Here is a 22,321-nt window from a genome sequence, read left to right as displayed (position 1 = left end):
TGAATGAAACGCTTGATTGTTCGATGATCACGCTTCAGAAGCTTGGCTATTTTAAGACTGCTGCATCCCTCTGCAATATATCTCACTATTTTTGACTTTTCTGAGCCTGTCAAGTCCTTCTTTTGACCCATTTTGCCAAAGGAAAGGAAGTTGCCTAATAATTATGCACACCTGATATAGGGTGTTGATGTCATTAGACCACACCCCTTCTCATTACAGAGATGCACATCACCTAATATGCTTAATTGGTAGTAGGCTTTCCAGCCTATACAGCTTGGAGTAAGACAACATGCATAACGAGGATGATGTGGTCAAAATACTCATTTGCCTAATAATTCTGCACTCCCTGTATTTGATTGTATAATGACACCTCTCGCACATTTAATTTCACTTAATATCAAACGTTAGTTATCCACGTTATAATAAACATTTTAATACCAGCAGTGTTATTTGTACTTGCCCTTATAGTGAGCCATAATTATTCCATAAGCACCTTTCAATTGTAAAAGATATAAGCCAACTCAAATCTTAAATCAAAGTCTGCGGTTCGGAACAAATACACATACTGTCACACCCCTACTGTGTACATTGGCGTTTAGGTGAAAACAGGCTATTTGTATGGTGTTGTGATAATCAAAGTAGTTTTATTATGCACTGCAATGATAAATGAGAAAATCACAATCCTGTTGGTTCCTATGAATTTTTTTTTTTTGACATTTTGTGATTTAAAAAAAAAAAAAAACATTTCTCCCATCCCTTTTTATGTTCAGCCTAAATGTGGGATTGAAGAAAAGAGAGAGGAGCAGAGCAGCGCTATTTAGATAGGGCTAATTAAGCTGTAAAAGTAACAACAATATCCTGACTTACACTTTATTTGGATAGTCTACCTACAGATAGTTTATACAGTATTTGTAACATTTCAACAGCTTCATTGAGATTCAACAATTCAACTGTTTCACAGATAAAACCGTTTTCTAGGTTAGATTTAGGCACAGAAAACATCTTGGTTAGGGTATGTTCATGAATAGTCACATATACTCTATTGATAATCTGTTGAATCATCTACATCTACAAAAGTGAAACAGTTGAAGGGTTACAAATACTCTTAAACTGTCCGTAGGTGAAATATCCAAAAAAAGTGTTACCATGAGAACTGAACGAACTGATGAGCAGTTAGCATCTGCCATCAGTGTGTGAATGTGATATGTCGCGTGTGACGCGCTTTGAGTGATCGGAAGACTAGAAAGGCACAGTCCATTTACCAGCAGTTTGTTACAGTAGACAGAGTATTTGAAATCTCTTGCTTCTATTATGAAGAATCTATATAGTGGTGATTCTTTCCATATATGGGAAGAATCTATATATTTGTCTAGTGTAAACATTGCGTCGCAGTACTGTAACCGTTGTATTATATAAAAATCTAAGGAACAGTTTTTGTTCTCTTCCAGGTATCCCAACATATCATGTGAGCTGCTTACATCAGATGTCAGCCAGATCAATGACAGACTGGGAGAAGATGAAAAACTGCTCATAAAACTGTATGGCTTCCTTCAGAATGAGCCACCTCTCAACCCGCTCCTGGCCAGCTTCTTCTCCAAAGTCCTGTCCATTCTTATCGGACGCAAGCCTGAACAGGTAAGTCGGCAAGAAGAGGACGTTGTATGTGAGAACGGGATACAAGTTGTCATCTGATATGATTTTTCCAGAAACGATACCAAAATGTAGGAATCGCTAGTAATCAGGTCACATGCTCTGAATGTTTTCTTTTAGTCTTTTCTGCTCTAACAGTATTTTTACAATATTTTAGACCTGTAGGAAACACGGCAGTGCATCCTGTGTACTGATTTTAAGGTGTGCATGGTTTGTTTGTCTGTTTTTGTAGATAGTGGATTTTCTGCGGAAGCGGGAGGACTTTGTAGACTTGATGATCAAACACATCGGGACATCTGCTATCATGGACCTGCTGCTCAGAATGCTCACCTGCATTGAACCACAACAGCTACGACAGGACGTTCTCAATGTGGGTAGCGGGGCAACACTTTCTCACTTCCCCATCTGCTTACTTATCAAGTAGTTTTTTGACCATCACAACCCAAAAAAATAGGGCAACAAATTAAATTTTGCTTATTGTGATCTGGTAAACATTTGTTGAGGAAAATTGTCATTTAGAGTATTTGGTACAAAAGATAATTCATGCTGCTATTCTTCACTGATACATCAACATGAAGCCTTGGACAAGCCCAAAATCTTTTGAGGTGTTATTGGTCTTTGCTTCTGATTTTCAAACTGGAAAAATGATAGCGGCTATTTTGAATAACGTTAGTTAGCTAGCAAATTTTACATTGTTACATGTGACGTCCATCATAGTCCATGGGCCTGACCTGGAAATTTCACATATTGGTAACATCTGAGGTGGCGATGGCTCAATGGTTGTACGTTCTTCGCATTTCAATGAACAAATTGATAAATGATAGTCGCTAAATATTTCATGGGCCTTAATACATTGGCTCATTTACGGAGAACAGTGGCAGTAACCTGGATGTAACATTACCCCTCAACAGAATACACTAAGTCACAATCTCTCTCTTCTTGCAGCAGATGATAAATACACGTTATGTATGCAACATGTAATGCATGCATGAGCTAGCTCTTATCAAAAGCAGAAGAAAATGGGACACAACTGATTTTTAAGGAGTTTTTTGTCGCTAGTTTTTACATTAACTAGCCTATCCTCCATTCAACATGTTGGATACAATAGCAAACGATAGACCAGATAAATTAACAAGAGCAATGCAACTTTTGCCTCCAGTTTATTCTAATGCAATTCTTCCAAATATTTTGTGCTGTCCTGAATATCTCTGCTCTCTGCCCTCCTTTTTAGTGGCTGAATGAGGAGAAGGTGATTCAGAGACTGGTGGACATGGTACAACCTTCTCAAGATGAGGATGTGAGTTTCACACACACTTCACTGTTTCTGCCATTGGCCACCAGGATATTGAAGTCCAACAGGGACGGAGTACGGATGATGCTAATACTGTCATTATGCACTTGGTTTTAAGGCATCTTGAGGACAGTAGAGCTAATGCTCGGCTGCTTTTTATTGATTTTTAGCTCGGCTTTCAACACTTCAGCAATACCTTTTTTTTTTTTTATTTCAGAAACTTGATAACTACAGTTATCAAGTTTTGTCACTAATTTCTAACAAACAGAACTCAGCGGGTTAAGGTCAATAATAGTATGTCTCAGCTAAAAACTATCAGTACTGGAACTCCACGAGGCTGTGTCAGCTCATTTGTTCTTTTTACACTGTACACAAATGAGTGCTCATCCAGGCACTCACAGAACTATATTTTCAAATACTCAGATGATTCTACTATATTACGTTTAGCATGATGATACAAGCATCCATCATTTAGAAGTTAGGGAATTTGTTGACTGGTGTGACACAAATGACCTAATTTTAAATGTAAAAAAGATTATTTTTAATCCCAAAAATAGTTGGTAATCACAGTCCCGTGGTTTATACAGAACCAGCCTATAAATTCAGTCCTATAAGTATCTTTGTGTCCACATTGATAACACTGTAATCTGGAATATTCATGTTGACTGGGTATGTTCTCGACTCCTGCAGAGAATGTATTTTTTGTGTTTGTATGGAGCAGAACAGAAAGTTCTGTTTTTTATTTTTTTATTTTATCAGGCCGTTTTGGAGAGTGTAATCAGGTATGGATGACTACATGGTTTGGGAACCTTACTGTATCATCAAAATCAAACTTATTGTTGATGCCTCACTGTGTGTATTTTGTTATTTGCATTGTATTTTTGTGTACTCTTTTAATGTTTTTAATGTCTTCTGTCTGCTGGTGTTGTGTGCCCATATATGCTGACAAGTCTACCTTTTGTAGAGTGAAGTCAAATAAAGTATATATCTATCTAGCTAATTTGTTGAGCTATGAATAGAGAAAAGGTCTGCTAGGCTAATTCATGCAGTGTAATACGCCATAGGCTTAAGCTAATAATGGTGACTAGCACAAATAACAATTGTTTTGTCTATGAACCTTGACAGTTATTCTCCCCACTGGTATTCAGGACAGTCCTAATTAATAGTTGTACGAGAATTTGCATGCTGAGTTCTACATTTCTACAAGGATCAGTTTACCCAAATTTAAGAAAATGCAGATGTATTCCATTTTATTTAATTTGACATTTTTAATCTCCATCAAGATGAATACTAATATTTATTTTAAATCTGTTCAGGAATATTAGGACTTTGATTCGAGGATTGAATATGCTAAGTTTCAAGTGAGTCAAACGCAAAACCACGCATTTATGGTTTTGATTTGTACACCTTTCTTGACACAGAGACACTCCAATGCCTCCCAGTCGCTGTGTGAGATCATCAGACTGAGCAGAGACCAGATGTTCCAGGTCCAGGGCTGCTCAGAGCCCGACCCACTTCTGGCCACACTTGAAAAGTATGCATGCGTTTATCTGCAAGAACTCTTACAGTCAGTACTGTACAGAACAAACCTGGTTAATTCCCCAGGTGTTTTTGCCTGTGACCTGACCCTTGACAGCTATTGAGGCTTATTAAATATTCTTTAGGTTCTAATTACTGTACCGGTGATTTTCACGTAGATTAGGCAGCTCAGTCATTTAGCTTTTATTTGTTCACCATTTTTGCTTCAGTTTATTTTGCAGTGTGTTATAATACATTTATCTAACTGTCTATTGTCATTTTTGCCTAGTAAGCTATTGAAAAACAAATTCTGCCCTGCAGATCTGGCAAGTGACTTTGAAGCCTGCTTTCCCTTCATCTTCATGTCTGTCCTCCTCCTCAGACAGGAGACGGTGGAGCAGCTGCTGTCTAATATCTTCGACAAGGAGAAGAATGAATCTGCAATTGTCAGTGTTATCCAGATCCTCCTCACATTGTTTGAGACAAGGAGACCAGCGTACGTCCTATGGCTTCTGCCACTCCTGATGGGGTTTTTTAATTTATATATATATATATATATATATATATATATATATATATATATATATATATATATATATATATATATATATATATACTCGTACTCAGTGGCCCCTTTTATTAGATACACCTGTTCAACTGCTCTTAAATGCAAATATCTAATCAGCCAATCACGTGGCAGCAACTCAATGCTTTAGGCATGTAGACATGGTCAAGAAGATCTGCTGAAGTTAAAACCAAGCATCTGAATGGGAAAGAAAGGTGATTTAAGTAACATAGTATTTCAGAAACTGCTGATCTACTGGGATTTTCACTCTCAACCATCTCTAGGGTTTACAGAGAAAGGGCCAAAAAAGAGAAAATATCCAGTGAGCGGCAGTTCCCTGGGCGAAAATGTTTTATTGATGTCAGAGGAGAAGGCAAACGCGGGTCCAACCCGGTACTGGCAAGGTGTACCTAATAATGAAGTGGCCAGTGAGTATATATTATAGGTCACATCAACCCAGTCCTCAACCTGTTATCTCTGTCTTCAGCCATTTTCTGGTAATAGCGTTTTTACTTGCAATTAACATTATCCTAAACATACCTGAAATTAGTATTACTGATAGGAATGATGGCCGAAACTATCAGTGTTAACCTACAATAGACAATTCTGTGGCACAGTTCTTCATACTTTAAAGCACTGTGCCACAGAATTCTTTCTTTAAAGCACTGTGTTCATATCACCACCAAACACAGTTGTTATAAATGATTATTATGATTATTAAAACTACATCCTGAATTCACGAAACAGTTCACATGTTGGGAATAAAATCTACAGTTTTAGTCTACCCAACCCCACCCTCATTATTACTATAAACGTTCCCACTACTTTAGTGGCAGTTTAGAGAAAACACTGTTTATGTATGCTTCAATATCAGATTCCTAACCCATAATTATTTTCCCAGGCTATGACTTTAGGCACAGTCTAAAAGAATTGGCACTACTACATTGTGTTTAGTGAGCTAGTTCATTGGGTTATGACTTTCTATGTTGTAGGTTTGAGGGTCATATGGAGTGCCCCCCTGGGATGTCCCACCCATCATTCTCAGTCAACCACAGCATTCTGGAGGCTGTGAGACCCCGACTCAAAGACTTTCACCAGCTGCTACTGGAACCCCCTAAGGTAAAAACCATACAGACAGCTGTAAGCAGTTTTTTAAATAACAAAATGTCTTGTAGATTAAAGCTACAAGGTTGCAGTCTGCATAGGGCTATTTAATCATTTTAGTCCAGCCCATTATCAGCTATTTTCAATTTAGTTTGAATTACTATATTTTATGTTTTATCCAGCGACAGTGTTCCTGACGTTACAGAATTAGTAGTAGTAGTAGTAGTAGTAGTAAAACTTAGATGAAAGCAGCTGAAGATGACAGATGGTCCAGTAACAGAATCAGTTTGTGACATAGGGTCTACCACATACTATCAATATTTAGTAATTAGTATGGGTATCTCCCAGTCAGTTGTGTGTATATATTGAGCAGTGTTTTTTTTCCCACAAACAGAGGAATGTGATGAAGACAACGTGGGGGGTTCTGGACCCTCCTGTGGGCAACACCAGACTCAATGTGGTCAGACTGGTGGCCAGTCTGTTGCAGAGCAACACACACAGCATAAACACAGAACTCATTAATCTCAACATACTGGGAGTCATACTAGTGAGTACTATCTGTATTTGTTTTGGGTCATTTTCACAGATTGTATTTTTTTTTCTTTTCAGTTCAATTTTATTTATATAGCGCCAATTCATAACAGAAGTTATCTCATTGCACTTTTCCTATAGAGCGGGTCTAGACCGAACTCTTTATACCGTACTCTTTTCTCACTACCCTATTACAAGCTAACTAATCTAATGACTCCTAAGTAACCGAGGCTAACAGCTCACAACTCTAACAAAGCTGACAGGTTAGAAAGGTTTGATCTAAGATTATGTTGTAAGGGTTACATATGCTCAGTAGTATTTTTCTATAGTTTCTGCTCGTCTTTTTTTATTTGCACTCCGTCCGTTTGAGCTTAGACTGCGTTTTCCTGGTTTGACTTTACTTGCTTTACTTAACTGTAGCTTTACATACACCTGGTTTTATAGAGCAGTTTGAAATTTTCAGGTTTAATTGCATTCATTCATTGGAAAGTGGTCTAGATAATAATGTTAACCTGGAGATTGGTTTAAAACTGGTAGCTTGGTCACTGAAGTTGCTGACCTGTGGGTCAAAACAAGGCTGTGTTTGTTACTGCAACCACAGATATCAGGAACAAAATAGCTGACTAAAATGTTACTTTAACTGGAAGAACATACAAAAACTACACAAACCATCTCATAATAACTGAATTTTTCTTCAGTATGCTGTTAAAGGAACAATCCGTATTAGACTATCCAAACCATTTACTAATGTCTCTCTTTTTATAATTATTTTGTTTTGCTCTACAGGATATGTATTTCAAATACATCTGGAACAACTTCCTCCACATTCAGGTGGAGATCTGCACAGCCATGATTCTGGCTATGCCCCCCGCCCCTAATGACACCCAGCCAGACACAGAGCAAGAACATGCAAGGGAGAGCATTCTCATCAAAAATGTAAGATTAGAATACTAGAGAAAAAGAGATACATAAATTCTTAAAAGTCTCATTATGTGATGTCATTGTTTATGTCTGCAAAAGCTTTTACCTATAGGACTATAGCAAAATTGCAACGGTTGTTGCATTTTTGCAAACCTAAAGCTGTCTTTACATAAGTTGAAAATACTACCATGAAGCAAAACATATTCCAACTGAACATTTCCTTGTAATTTTCTCCACCAGCTGTTTCAAAAGTGCCAGTTTATACAGAGAATCGTAGACGCTTGGAGCTCCAATGAGAAAGAACAGTGAGTTTTCTGCTCTGCTGCAAATGAGACCATAAGTAACTTTGTCAGGGTATACCAATGTTTTATTGTGTTGTAGTAGAATAGAAAAAAAATAGACAACACCAAAAGTCCTTTGCTCCTTTACTATGATCACTACTGGTCATGGTTCAGATTAGTTAAGAGAATGATGCTTGGCTTTAAAGATCAAAGTAATAACTCCTATTGGAATGTCCTGATAATTGTATTAATGTGTTTGTGTGTGTTTTTAAAGGGCGGAAGGTGGTCGGCGACGAGGCTACATGGGTCACCTCACCAGAATAGCCAACTCTATAGTTCATAACTGTGACAAAGGCCCTAATGGACCACAGATACAACAGCTCATCTCTGGTAAGGACTCACTTCTGTCTGAGGGCTCATATCTCTCTGTCCTCATCTGTCTTGTAAATTAGCTTTATCTTTTTTCAGTTTCAGACAATTGACTCAATATTGTGTCATATGTGAAGTTCTCATGATGGTAGTGGTAATGGTAACTAGGTGGAAATCTCCCTTTGCCATCACTTACAGTGGTGTACAAAAGTGTTTGCCCCCTTCCTGATTTCTTATTTTTTTGCATGTTTGTCACACTTAAATGTACTGCCTTTTGTTTGATCTGAAACATTTAAGTGTGACAAACATGCAAAAAAAAAAAAAGAAATCAGGAAGGGGGCAAGCACTTTTTCACACCACTGTAGCTCTGTACTCAGCCTATTTTTGAAAATACCTAGTGGCATCTGATATGGACTTAAGAGAACCATTCAATAGTTTTTTTTTTCAATATACAGTATATGAAGATAGAGTATACATGACCACTCTGTGTGTTTAACACAGAGCTCCCAGCAGAGGACCGAGAGAAATGGGAGGCATTTATTTCTGGGCAGCTGGCTGACACAAACAAGAGAAACACTGTTGACCTGGTAAGTAACCACATGAACATTAACACTGGTGTCAAGCTTTATGTCACTATACATGTTGGGTGTACAATGCAGTTATTTAGACAGTGAGACATTTTTTAAAATGGCGTTGGCTCTGTAGTCCAGCACATTGGATTTGAAATGAAACAGTGACTGAATCTAAAGTACTGTGTTTTCTTCTCAGATCCAGTGTTCTGAGTACAGATCCAACTCAACACGTGTCCGAGCTTTATTATTCATGGACTGCACTGTACGTTTTCAGAAAGATCTAAACTAGGATTCACTGCAGCACGAAACTCAAGCAAATTTAGACCGATTTATGTATTTACACCATGTTATGACAGTTATGCCTGTAGTTTGTAGTTTGGTGTGAAAGGCACATTGAGGCAGTCGATAGTCAACTCTTTTTGCTAAATGTATTTATCATTAGGTGAATACACACCACATCCATTCTTCCAGTGATGATGAGGTGGACTTTAAAGACAGTGGCTTTCACCAGGACTCCTCTCTACAACAAGTAAGAACTACACACACGCACCGAAATGCATACATGCACACAAAGCAGGCCCATAGTCACACAGGCCTCAGATCTACAAATATTCATTAGTTTTTGACAGTATGACAATCTTAAAGAGAAGCTCTGTTGTTTAGCCATGTGATCTATTGGAGGCAGATACTCATAAGTCTCATCAAAGTTGATCAGTGTGAGACAGTATACTTTAAACAACTGTGAGAATCAGTTCTACTTGGACAAAATGATGTGAGTTGAGTAATTGATAACATTTTTTTTTTTTTTTAAATTTATGGGTGATGATGCAATCACCCTGTTTCTTTTGTCATTGAACACAATTTTCATTTGGGAATACAGATATTTCCTTGGAGCCCTTGTCATTGGTTGCATGTTGAGGTGTGGTACAATAATGCATAAATATCCTCAAAAGTTGAACTATCTTTCAACATTTTTCACCTTGTGATCTTCAACAGAAAACAACCCCCTTCCCCACCAGAACACGTCAAATTGTATACATCCATCTATCTAAATACATAGAGTTCAGAAGCTATATGTCTCTGTGAACGGGCCTTAATGTTAAATATTTTGTGACTATGGGTCATGCAAAGTAACAGTCTACGGGAACATCTCTCTACCATGTTTTGAATTGATTTACTTTACTAATGTTATTTAGGAAATGTTACAGTTTTAAACAGAATAGAATTGAGTTTGTTTTTTAACTAATGTTAAAGCATTTTGGCATCTGACTGTAAATGCATGTTTGTGCTTTTTTAGCTATTAACCCATCTAGCCTACATGTTATACATTTTTCTTTTTTACAACTCAGTATATGCATTTGCTATTTTCTGTACTGCAAGTAATTACCAGCTTTGTGTAGAGCCAAGACTATATCATTATCGTTGGTCCTGGGTTTTGCCAGGCCTTTTCTGATTATCAGATGCAACAAATGACGTCCAATTTTATTGAGCAGTTCGGCTTCAATGACGAAGAGTTTGCTGATCAGGACGATGTTGTGGAGTGAGTACTCATCCTGCATGACTGGACTTGCTGTCTAAATATTGCTGCTTAACACTGAAGGTACAGGGCGCTAAAGACATTACAAAGCTGGTTTTGTGTTTGATTCCTATTCCAAGCCTTTTTGATGATTGATTGGACCAGAGACCTTATATTTCAAAACCATTTTGCTCAGGCATTAAAATTAATGTTATTACTTCCAAGATAGGCCTTATTTCCTTTTTGATATGGCTGCCACAATAAATATAAAAAATGGCTTAAAGAGAAGAAACCATATCCAGCTTGTGTGTTGTCGTGTGCCGTCCCTGGGGCGAGCTGGTTTTGGGGGTTTAATCTTCTGCAAAAGTTGTGGGCTGTGGGAGAGAGCTGGTAGTTGATGAATGATTTAAAATGTCTGCTTCATGTTAAACAGTTGGGGTGTGGGGTGAAGTGGAGCATCTTGGGCTTGGCATTATCAGACAAAACATGCTAAATGGGCCCCTCTTGTGTAACAAAAAAAATTGGGCTGGGTGAAATAAGCAATTCACTGATACAAACGTAAAGAATCTAAGTCCTGATATTAACTTTTAATTGTTTTACAAAAGAGCAGTTCAAAAGAAAAGCTTATTTTTCACATACAGTAGATCTCCAGTAAGATAAGATAGAGTAAGATGCATGTATGCATTTACAAAAATGGTAAGTCTGCAGGTCCTATTCTACTAAAATACTTCCACTCAATAGTAAATACTAGTAATAAGTAATGACTGGCAACAATAAACTGCATCAGTAAAGGTCCAAAAACAAACAGCAGCTAGAGCACTACAGCTTTTCTCTTATCTGCTAGAGGAAAGAAGATCTGTCTTAATTATGTAGCAATGCACAATTGTTTAATTGTGTTCATATATGTTAAATGAAGAGCCAAATAAAACTGTGACTCAGAGCATTCATGGTACCCAGCCCCAATGAGAGAAGAATGTCCCACAAGGCTGAATTGGCAGATTGAACACAGCAACATTTCTTGCTGTCTTGAATTCAGTCAGTTCTACATGATGCTATTTATCCAATGTTGGATAAAGAAAATGTAAGAGTGACAAATTCAATGACAAAATTTGTCTAAATCGCTTTTGAAAAAAATGTAACCATTTGTGAGGGTGAAGTGAGTAATTTACAAAACTGTTGTATTGGTGGACCTGATAATGCTCCCATTCTAGTTAAGACTAATGTCTGTCTGGTGGTCTTCCCATCTGTGCAGTCAAGATGCCTGGATCATATCTGTCTTACCCTTTAAGCGTCAACAAGGTGCAATCATCTACACCCTTGCTGTGCTTTAAAAAAATATATTTTATTTACTGTCCTTACTGTAGTAAATGTGTGCCATTTCTGTTTTTCAATTCCTAAATTTTGAGTTGTGGGAAATAGTAATAGAGTGGGTAGATGGAGAAATTCCAGCGTTTAGGGTTTGTAGGCTGGTATGAGTTGATGGGAATTGGGATTGTTGGGTTCATGTGTGGACAGGAGTTCAAGTTTACTCTCAACCTGTCTTGGTCTTGATTACCCATTATAGTGTTGTTTATTAGTTAATTGCAGCCTCGTTCACTTCTTTCCCGCTGGAAAGATTGAGGCTGTCTAGAATAACTCTTCTGATAGTGTTTAGATTAAAAGGAAAACAAGCAGTTTTCAGTCAGATAAAAAGATCAATATTAGTTTAATTAAATGGTTTCTGGTACTGAGATAGGCCCAGGATGTTTTTAGCCTAACTCAGCACAAAAACTGGAAGGAGGGGGAAACTGCTACAAGAACTGTTCTAATCAGCAACTATTTCAAGGTCATTTTTCAAGCAAAAATGCCAATCATTTGATGGGAGCATTTGAAAACATCTCCTGAACTCTGGGAAATTGTGGCAAGCATTTTGTAGATCAAACAAGTAATTGAGAAAATCATCAGCAGATTCATCAATAATGAGAATAATTTAGGTGCTGCCATAATCTATATACAGCTATAGTACATATGATAGTTGTATTTTTCACCTTTTGACAGAGCTAGACTAGCAGTTTCCCTCTGCTTTCACGTCTTTGAGCTAAACTAGGCTTATGCTGCATTCACATGGAATCAGTTAGAGATGGCTCGCTAAGCTAATATAGCATAGCACACTTTCCATATTACCTACCTGGTATTCCACCCAGCTCTGTGCTGATTGCCTGTCATATGTCAGCTTTTCTTGTAATATATCGGGTAAGATGTAACATCCGGTTGTAAATTCCTTTGCGGAGGACGGCAAAAAGTTAAAATACCGTTGCCAGTATTCTCTGCCGGCCTCACCTAACTTCACCGTCCTGCTGGCGTCCACTAAAATGATATTCGATTTTCCGTCTGCCTGAATCCATGTGAATGCAGAATTAATCTTGAGCTGATATTAATTTTATATTAACAATTCCTCCAAATGTTGGACTTTTCCTTAAATGATTAATATACTATTTTAAATGTTGGGTACAGATTATTGGGTATTTTGGGGAAAAATTGCCATTCACTAAGCAACGTTGAAATTGGCTATTTTGGCTTCCTTGTAAAAATGCACTTTCTTCTACCGGGGCATATGTATGACTCTTTGCTTTTCTTTGACCAGTTTACAACACAAAACATGCATGTAAAAAAAAGAAACAAGTGTATGTTACCATAAACCTAGCATGGGGTGAAAATAAGTTTTAGTTTTCCCTGCAGTATTGAAGATGAAGTGTTACAGCGGTGTGCTAGAGCCTGTCTGCCTGTGTGTTGCCATATATGTGGATGCCTAACGACCCTAACTAAACTAAACTCTGTTCTCTTTAACATTGCAGTATTCCATTTGATAGAATATCAGACATCAATTTTTCACTGAATACAAATGAAAGTGTAAGTACTTTGATTATTAATCTTGAATTCATAGGTAGAATGAGAGGAGAAAGTAAAATTCTCATGAAACAAATAAAAATGTGTTCTTTTATTAATATGGCATGTCTTATATTTCCTGATATCACTGTTAACATTAATGTAGAATTTAAATTTCTTCCTAGACAACAAATGTATGTATGGCAGGTGTTTCAGAATGGATTTATCTTGTTAAAATAAAACTTAACTTAATAAAACTGCTATTACCTGCATTTGAACCAAAAGCCTGTACCACTGGTTTTAAAAAAGTCACAGAACAGGGGCACAAATGTCAAACGTAAATGTAGAGTGCATTTAGAAAGTATTCAGATGCCTTCATTTTTTTCACATTTTGTTAAGTTGCAGCCTTATGCTAAAATCATTTAAATTAAGATTTTCCTTCATCAATCTATGCCCAATACCCCAAAATGACAAAGCAAAAACAGGATTTAAGAATTTTTTTGCAAATTTAAAAAAAAGAAGAAGAAAAAACTGAAAGTATTCAGACCCTTAACTCAGTACTTAGTTGAAGCACCTTTGGCAGCGATTACAGCCTCGTGTCTTCTTGAGTTTGACGCAACAAGCTCTGCAAACCTGGATTATTCTCTGCAGATCTTCTCAAGTTCTGTCAGGTGTTGGATTGTGTTCAAGTCTAGGCTCTGGCTATGACACTCAAGGACATTCAGAGTTGTCCCTAAGCTATTCCTGCGTTGTACTGGCTGTGTGCTTAGGATCATTGTCCTGTTGGAATGTGAACGTGCTCTGGACCAGGTTTTCATTAAGAATATCTCCGTTCAGCTTTCCCTCAACCCTGACCAGTCCCCTAGTCACTGCCTCTGCCCCCAACGGTGCCTGGTTTCCTCCAGACATGACACACTTACAATTGACATCAAACAGATCAATCTTGGTTTCATCAGACCAGAGAATGTTGTCTCTCACTGTCTCACTCAGTTTGGCTAGGTGGCCAGCTCTAGGAGGAGTCCTGATTGTTCCACACTCCTTTGATTTATGAATTATGGAGGCCACTGTGCTCTTGGGAACCTTAAGTGCAGCAGCCATTTATTGTAGCCTTCCCCAGATCTGTGCCTCAACACAATCCTGTCTCTGAGCTCTGCAGGCAGTTCCCTTTTGACCTCATGCTTTTTTTTTCTTTTTTTTTTGCTCTGATATGCATTGTCAGCTGTGAGACCTTTTTTATATAGACAGGTGCGTGCCTTTAGAAATCATGTCCAGTCAATTGAATTTACCACAGGTGGACTCCAATCAAGGTGTAGAAACAGCTCAAAGATGATTAAGAGAAATGGGAGGCACCTGAGCTAAATTTCAAGTGTCACAGCAAAGGGTCTGAATACTTCTGTCAATGTGGTATTTCAGTTTTTTCTTTTTAATAAATTTACAAAACAATCTAAAACCTATCTTACTGGCTTTATTTTTCTGCAGGATCCAACCCTAGTTTGTATGTTGATGTACTGTACATATAAACAGTGTTTTTGTAAGTATGTGGCCGTGTGTGTGTGTTCCCCAGGCGAATATAGCTTTGTTTGAGGCACGCTGTAAGGAGAAAATCCAGCAGTTTGAAGATGCTGGTTCAGATGAGGAGGATATCTGGGATGAAAAAGATGTAACCTTCGCACCAGAGGCACAGAGACGCCCCAGGTCAGCTAAACACACACACACAAGATGTTTCTCTATGTAATGTCATACTGAAAAAACTTGTATTGTGACTTTTACGCCTTCAAGTCATCATCCTTCTACCTTTTTAAAAAGTACATTTAAATTGTCTGGGCAACCAAACACGCAGGGTTCATTACAAGATGTAGGCATGTGCAAGGTTATTTTGGTGTAAAGCAATCGTCAAGTTAGTAAACATGAGCACACTGTGTGAATGGTAAATGACTGTACTTACATAGCGCCTTTCTAGTCTTTCTGACTACTCAGAGCACTTCAGCTACATATCTCATTCACCCCATTCACCCACATTCATACACTGATGGCAGAACTGCTGATCAAAGTAACTAATCATTCACACACATTCACACACACTGTGTGTAGTTCATTAATTTTCATTAATTGTTTACTTCTGGGTTTTGAGGTTCAGGCTTTTTTGTGTTGAATTTTTATGTGACTATAGCATAAAGTACAATATACTGGCAGAAGAAATAGAGAGATAATAGTTTTCATTATTAGTTAATCTATTATTGTTTTGATTAATCAGTTACTGATTTCGTCTATGAAAAGCTAAAAAACACATAACACATTTGTGAAAGTTTTACTAGAATAATGACCTAAACATTTCCACTTAGCACACACTGTACCCTTTTTAGCACCTGCCTTAACAACCAAGCTGTATGAGTGTAGACCTCTCTCTGTAGCCCCACATTTATTGTACTCTCCAGTTTACAGAGAGGATGAACTCAGATGTGGATTGGAAATAACTGTAACTGTTGATGTGTGTGTTCATCTCAGGAGCTCAGGCAGCACAGACAGTGAGGAAAGCACAGACTCGGAGGAGGAGGATGTGAAAAGAGATTCATTTGAAACTTCCAACCCCAGCACCGATGACCGAATGGAAGTCGATACAGGTTGGTGTACCCAAGTACTACATATCAACCCAAGGACAGAACAATAACAAATGGACCCAAGTAAGAACATTTTGCCTCGACTTGGTATATATTTTGTTGAGTTGTGTACATATAGTATCCCAAATGTTTCCAACAATTTTAAAACCTAGAGAAAGCCGCAATTTTAATCAAGTGTAACGGTCCGTTTCATTTGGTTGCCTGTCAATGGCGTCTTATCCCCTTTGCTCAAGCGTAAGACAACATCCCCCATGATCCCACGCTACTTCACAATGTCATTAAACTACTTTTGTTATTGTGAGAGACCCCTAGTGGCAGAAATTACATACTGTGCGTTGTTTATCATTATTATTTTTTAGGGCCAGTGTGGACGGCCAACTTTGATGACATCCCCATGGACACAGGTACATCGACAGCTCCGGCCTCCAGCCCCAACAACCCTGCTGCCTCCTCTCCTTTGTCCTCATCATCTTCCACAGAAGTCCTCCCTGAGGCAGCATGGAGCTCCTCTTCAGCTGCCACCTCCAACTCTGAAACAGGCTGGGCTGATTTCTCCAACTTCACTCCTGTCAGGTAGGACATCCTGACAGACTCTGGTTCAGTTTCTGTTAGTGTGCCTGCAGTACTGCAGCTACAGAAGAACATTGCTTGCTTTTAGCTGTCATAGTATTGTTATCTGAAAGCGTGCTTCATAAATAGAAATTGCTCTCTTTCAGCCCCAAACACCCTCTGAGGTGCAACTCTCCTGTTGCTATGGAAACCAGCATAGAGACAATGGACCCTCTGGGGGTCAATGCACGCATGCAGCGTGAAGGTGAGAGGTGTGCATGTCCATGTTGACAGAGCGTGAGACTTTAAAATTTACATCTGTGGCCTTAACTCTCCCTGTTGTCCCATTGTGAGAAGCTATACCTGGACACAATTTGATATGAAATTTAACACTTGCTAATGTGTTGTTAGGTGTTGAAACCGCTTAAATGATCTTGACCTTGGTCAGATCTGACACCTATTGTTGCCTTTCTTAACACCCCCCAGACTGTGATGGCTGGTTGGGCACCAGTGTGGCTTCTCTCTCCTCCACCTCACCTATGGATCGTGGGAGATCTAAAGCGGAGGAGGAAACGGCCTGTTGTGAGCAGCGCAGCATCACAGAGACAGTCATCAATGGCTCCATGAAAGAAACGGTCAGCCTCACTGTTGACGCCAAGACTGAGACTGCCGTCTTCAGGAGGTTCGCCAAACACACCCACACAAAAAAACACTACATAGCTCTCTGTGCTAAATGACTGAAGGTCATTAGTAACGGTTTCAGTGCTAATGTTCTAGCATTCAAAAAATCCCAAGAGAGAAACACTGGAATGATTTTTCATTATGGTGTCTTTACCAGAATGGCTACTTGTCAGGATATGTCTCATTAGTGTTGTCAGATCTGTTTTCTTATAAGGGCCCTCACACCATCACAGTTCCTGTAGAGGCAGTGTTAAATTTACCACCAGAATCCAACACAGGCCCCATGCCATTTAAACGCCTTTGCTGCAAGTATTTAGTTTGCTCTTGTGGACAAAATCACCAAAGTTGGGACAGTGGGACTTTGCGCCAGAAACAAGCGTGGTTCTGAGACGTATATTCTCAGTGCAACATCTAAGACCCAATTTCCACCAAAATACAGCTTGCTTTGTTCTGCCCCACATGAATGAACCTCCCACCTGTTTGTTCTTCTCCTCCCACCGGTGTACCGTGTGCTCAGGGCACCAAAATACTACACAGAAGTGCAAAGCCAGTTTCTAGGTCAGGATAATACAAAACTGTCAGAGCGCTGCTTGAGCTGGTCAGAGTGCCGCCATGAAAATGGGGTTCTTGGACTGGTTCAGTTGTCTTACGTTTTGTGCTCATTGATTCCCTGTATAATACTCCTGGTGTTTATAGTACACATAACAGAATGGCATAAAAAATGAATGGCACTAATTGTATATTTAGGCTTTAAAATGAGATTCCATCGCCCAGTCCTACAAAGAGTGATTGCTACATACCTGAGTTTTCGCCAGACTTTCATAGTGAAATATTTGCCTATCCTAAATCCACAGGTTTTAAAGTTGGTTGTCGTCTGTCCTTTTATCCCCTTGTTGATGCTGCATTATATTGTCTGAGTAAATAACTCTATGAACTGAGCGACACTTACAACCTGAGCTTCCCCTCCTCTCTCTCTTGCTGTGCGTTGTGGGTGTGGTCTTCTTCAGAGTGTTGAAATCTTATCGGTATGTACAGCCAATCAGAGATCAGCCTGCGGCCGTGATGTAGTCTTGTTGTCACGTCAACCACCAACTTTTCTTTCCCAATTTTGATCTTCTTTGGTTTCAGCTGCTTGCTTGTTTATTTCATGATCTCCATTCTGCATGTTTTTACCAAAGGTGTTGTCAAAGTGCAGTTTTTTAAGTTAATTCCATTTTCTAACAGTCTCTATCTTAACAGGCCAAACCGATTTTAAGACCAAATTATTATTTATAATGACATGAAGTGAAATTGCCCCCAAGTGGAGGCCAGTTTTCTGACGATGTATGATACTACTGTTAAATTAAAGAACACCTTTTGGCTACAAAATAAATTGCGTTAAATTTCAACATATACACTAGTGGAACAACATCATACCACCAAGCTGTGATGTCCAAACATAATAACAAATTCCATTTCTATAGATGGCACTTTGCAGCCTGTGCATACAACTAATTTACCAATTATAAATATACAATCACCCTTCTCTGTGTAGCTTCACTAGAATTAACCAGAAAATAGGACAAAACTCAGACTATTAAACAAACCTATTAGACACGCAACATTGTGGGTGTGTTTGATTTGGGACACCTAGCCTGCTCGCCAGGTGGTGCATTAAGTCAGTGATTAAGGTAGATGCAACCTTTTTTAACTATGCTGAGGTACAATAATGCTAACCTTAACACATACTGATGTCATCCTTAATTTTAATGCATTGTTGTGCATTTATGTACTGGTCACAAACTGCAAACCCCAGCCCGGTGCGACCACACACACCCTGACACTCGGCCATTGAACATACACATTCAACATGTATCTTTTCCAGAGTGTCTGCTGCGTGCAGTGTCACCACTCTGGACATGGAGCTTTCCGAAGCTTTGCCCTGCTGCGGTCGCAGACACAAGAGCAACTAATTCTTCTCTGCTGCAGCTGCTGATTTGGCTCCTTATTCTGTTCCATTCTCACTCGGGTTATCGTGACTTTTTCATATGACTTTTCTTTTTACTCTGTAACAGGTGCGACTTGAATTGTAGCGAAGTACAAGACTTGTGACAAGTACTAAATTGAAAGTAAAATTATATATTTTTACAAAAAACCACTTTGTTACAGTAACGAGAGTAAATGTAATTGATTACCTCTACCCCTGATGCATTTACACATTCGTCAACTCTGCCTGACAGGAGGCGTGTCTTCAAAGACCAGTTCAGTCATCAGGTTCTGATTGACCACAAAATTAATTTATATGATAATGGTACAATATGTTATGACCATAGTAGTTAATATAAACAGTGACAAACATTTTCCTTCTTTCCTCTGTCATTTATGATAACAATCCACTCATTACAGTTCTTTGCAGTAGAACAGCTAATGTACAGTGCATCCGGAAAGTATTCACAGCGCTTCACTTTTTCCACATTTTGTTATGTTAGTCTTATTCCAAAATGGATTAAATTCATTATTTTCTTCAAAAATCTACAAACAGTACCCTATATTGACAACGTGAAAGACGTTTGTTTGAAATCTTCGCAAATTTATTACAAATTAAAAAAACGAAAAAAACGCATATGTATTCACAACCACCAGGACTCTTCCTAGAGCTGGCCACCCAGCCAAACTGAGCGATCGGGGGAGAAGGGCCTTAGTCAGGAAGGTGACCAAGAACCCGATGGTCATTTCTCTTTGGAGAGAGGAGAACCTTCCAGAAGAAGAACCATCTCTGCAGCACTCCACCAGTCAGGCCTGTATGGTGGAGTGGCCAGATGGAAGCCACTCCTCAGTAAAAGGCACATGACAGCCCGCCTGGAGTTTGCCAAAAGGCACCTGAAGGACTCTCAGACCATGAGAATCTAAATTCTCTGGTCTGATGAAACAAAGATTGAACTCTTTGGCCTGAATGGCAAGCTTCATGTCTGGAGGAAACCAGGCACCGCTCATCACCTGGCCAATACCATCCCTACAGTGAAGCATGGTGGTGGCAGCATCATGCTGTGGGGATGCTTTTCAGGAAAATAATGAATTGAATCCATTTTGGAATAAGGCTGTAACATAACAAAATGTGGAAAAAGTGAAGCGCTGTGAATACTTAACGGATGCACTGTATGGCCCTTTTTTGTACTTATGCTTACATAAAACAATACGCAATACTGCAATAACAATCTTAAAGTAGAAGATTTTACTTTTCATATGCTACTTATTTGATCAAATCAGTCAAATCAAAATAAGTCAGTGTTCCATGTACATAGGAAAATGCTGTCAATACAACTTCTGTAATTGGAATGAGATATGAGTTGCTCATAGGAGCAGCAGAAATTTGTAGGAAGAACAAAGCTTGTTTTACTCAAACATTTTTATCAGTCCTATTAAAGATTCATTTCATTTTGGTTGCAAAAATTAATTTTTGTTAAACTTGTCAATTCTCTCTGGTGCACAAACTATGATGGAGGCACTTTTTCTTAATGTTCTCAAGCATATCTTTTGCTTTTATGTACTGCAATTTCTTGTTACTACTGACGATAATACTGATACATTTTGGCCTTCTGATGTATCTATTGGGCTCTACATGAAATGAAATATTGTTTCTTCGGGATCAGAGTGTTAAAACTGACCTAATGTCAGAGAAAACACACAAGCTTTGACAAAAACATAAAATATCCAAAGTCTTATTGTCAAAGGAGTAGCAGCCAAATTATGCAGGACAAACAAAGCTCTTCTTTTTAGCATTGAAATTTAGCATAGTAGCAATTTCATCAAGAGATTTGTACATTAAGTAGCATTAAAGATGTATATCATTTTTGTTAGTACCAAGACTACTTTTAACCAAGCATGAAGATACCGGTATGAAAGCTACTACGTTTGGTGAAAAAGGAAAATGTTCCACAATTGCAACAATAACCAGAGATTTTTAATTGGGCACATATTCTTATAGCATGACAGCCTATTTTCTGAAATTGACAAGTGCTGAATAATTGTAATGTAGCACCTCAAATGTTGGATATTTGTGGGTGTTTTGCATTGATTGAGGCCTCATCAAGATTATTGGTGGTTCTCTGAGACAAAGCAAGACTGACGGCTGACACAATCAATTTCGGTCTTATCAGTTTGTAGGCCTGCCTACTATTTGATGGCTCTGTAGCTCTAAAGTATTGTAGCTAAACAATCAAAACAGTTGACTTTCTCCATTTGCTGTACATTTTGATGCTTTTCCTACATGCTGTTCACAGTTACCCATTTCAACACCTCCATCCTTTGTTTTACTGTGTGCTGCGTCAGTCAGTTCAGCATGCATCACTGTTCACATCTCACTGTGTGTTTCTGTGGGGAAAGTGGTTGGTATGAATAAACTCATATGGTACTAATGTATATTTGTGCGTTTGTGTGTGTACCTGTGTGTTCCAGTGATGAAGAGAAGAGTGCTTCTTCAGAGAAATACTCAGTAGTGGAGTGTGTGGATTCGGAGAGAACAGGCTTCAACAGCTCAGCGTTAGCCTGCTGTCCCAAAACAGGGTCAGAAACAGACACACACACACACACACACATACATTACCTGGGGGGGGGTGTGTGCACAGGCTCAGCAGAATTCAACACTACTCGTGGAAATGTTCAGTTACAATGATATCTTTGACCCTGAAATGTGTGGGATTTTTCAGTTTCTATAGCTGTGGTAAAATGTGGTTCCAAAATCAGATGCAGTCACAGTTTACATTCCTTCATAATTGTAACTATAAGTCAATATAGAGCAACAAGCTATCAAATGCATCACCATCTTAATGCAGCTAGCAGCAGTGCCAAAGCCCTTCATTACACTGTGCCATTAGTATGGAGCTTGGAATGCACCACTGGAGTAACTACAGACTTTTCAGTATTTATTTATAATCAATTGGTGAATTTCAAATGTGATTAGAAATTGGTAAATTAGATTTTTCTGTAAATGATGCATTACAATGTTCCAAACAAAGACTACCCGACTAATGAAATGTGGTTGACTAAGACTCTTCTCATTAACTTACGGTTTAGTCGACTATTAGGTTTTCAGTTTTCCACTGATCCAACAAGAGTCATGTTAATGTGATTCTAGGCTAGCTATTAGTGAACTTTTTTTCTCTTCTCTCCTGTGTGTCCTTTAAGCAGTGAGAAGTGTCGGTCCACTGTGGAGCTTCCCAATGGTCCCCTAGAGGAAATGTCCTCCATAGAGGAGGCCAAGTAAGTCTGACTGTGCTTGCATGAGAGTTGCGTGAGAGTTGAATTTTCTGGG

The 22,321-nt window shown here is 38.6% G+C and overlaps 1 protein-coding gene across 9 annotated transcripts in view; it reads left to right on the top strand.

Annotated features, from left to right (window-relative positions):
- ppp6r3 (protein phosphatase 6, regulatory subunit 3) overlaps positions 1–22,321 on the top strand; it is a 53,929-nt gene that overhangs the window by 29,193 nt on the left and 2,415 nt on the right. For 2 of the 9 annotated variants that reach the window (XM_044193187.1, XM_044193185.1), the window contains exons 4-25: positions 1,449–1,635; positions 1,883–2,020; positions 2,882–2,947; positions 4,363–4,475; positions 4,842–4,955; positions 6,017–6,143; positions 6,523–6,675; positions 7,446–7,595; positions 7,821–7,885; positions 8,136–8,251; positions 8,732–8,817; positions 9,245–9,331; positions 10,245–10,342; positions 13,153–13,207; positions 14,748–14,878; positions 15,689–15,804; positions 16,161–16,374; positions 16,518–16,615; positions 16,837–17,032; positions 18,039–18,056; positions 21,466–21,573; positions 22,195–22,269. In XM_044193187.1, the coding sequence (XP_044049122.1) occupies positions 1,449–1,635; positions 1,883–2,020; positions 2,882–2,947; positions 4,363–4,475; positions 4,842–4,955; positions 6,017–6,143; positions 6,523–6,675; positions 7,446–7,595; positions 7,821–7,885; positions 8,136–8,251; positions 8,732–8,817; positions 9,245–9,331; positions 10,245–10,342; positions 13,153–13,207; positions 14,748–14,878; positions 15,689–15,804; positions 16,161–16,374; positions 16,518–16,615; positions 16,837–17,032; positions 18,039–18,056; positions 21,466–21,573; positions 22,195–22,269 (2,511 nt within the window). The remainder of the gene's footprint in view (positions 1–1,448; positions 1,636–1,882; positions 2,021–2,881; positions 2,948–4,362; positions 4,476–4,841; positions 4,956–6,016; positions 6,144–6,522; positions 6,676–7,445; positions 7,596–7,820; positions 7,886–8,135; positions 8,252–8,731; positions 8,818–9,244; positions 9,332–10,244; positions 10,343–13,152; positions 13,208–14,747; positions 14,879–15,688; positions 15,805–16,160; positions 16,375–16,517; positions 16,616–16,836; positions 17,033–18,038; positions 18,057–21,465; positions 21,574–22,194; positions 22,270–22,321) is intronic. The other 7 variants (XM_044193193.1, XM_044193189.1, XM_044193188.1 and 4 more) reach the window with 7 other exon arrangements.

The sequence above is a fragment of the Siniperca chuatsi genome, linkage group LG4 (genome assembly GCF_020085105.1).
Source record: "Siniperca chuatsi isolate FFG_IHB_CAS linkage group LG4, ASM2008510v1, whole genome shotgun sequence".
NCBI classification, from domain to species: domain Eukaryota; kingdom Metazoa; phylum Chordata; class Actinopteri; order Centrarchiformes; family Sinipercidae; genus Siniperca; species Siniperca chuatsi.
The sequence above is the reverse complement of the archived record's forward strand: the minus strand, read 5'-3'. Positions and strand labels throughout refer to the sequence as shown.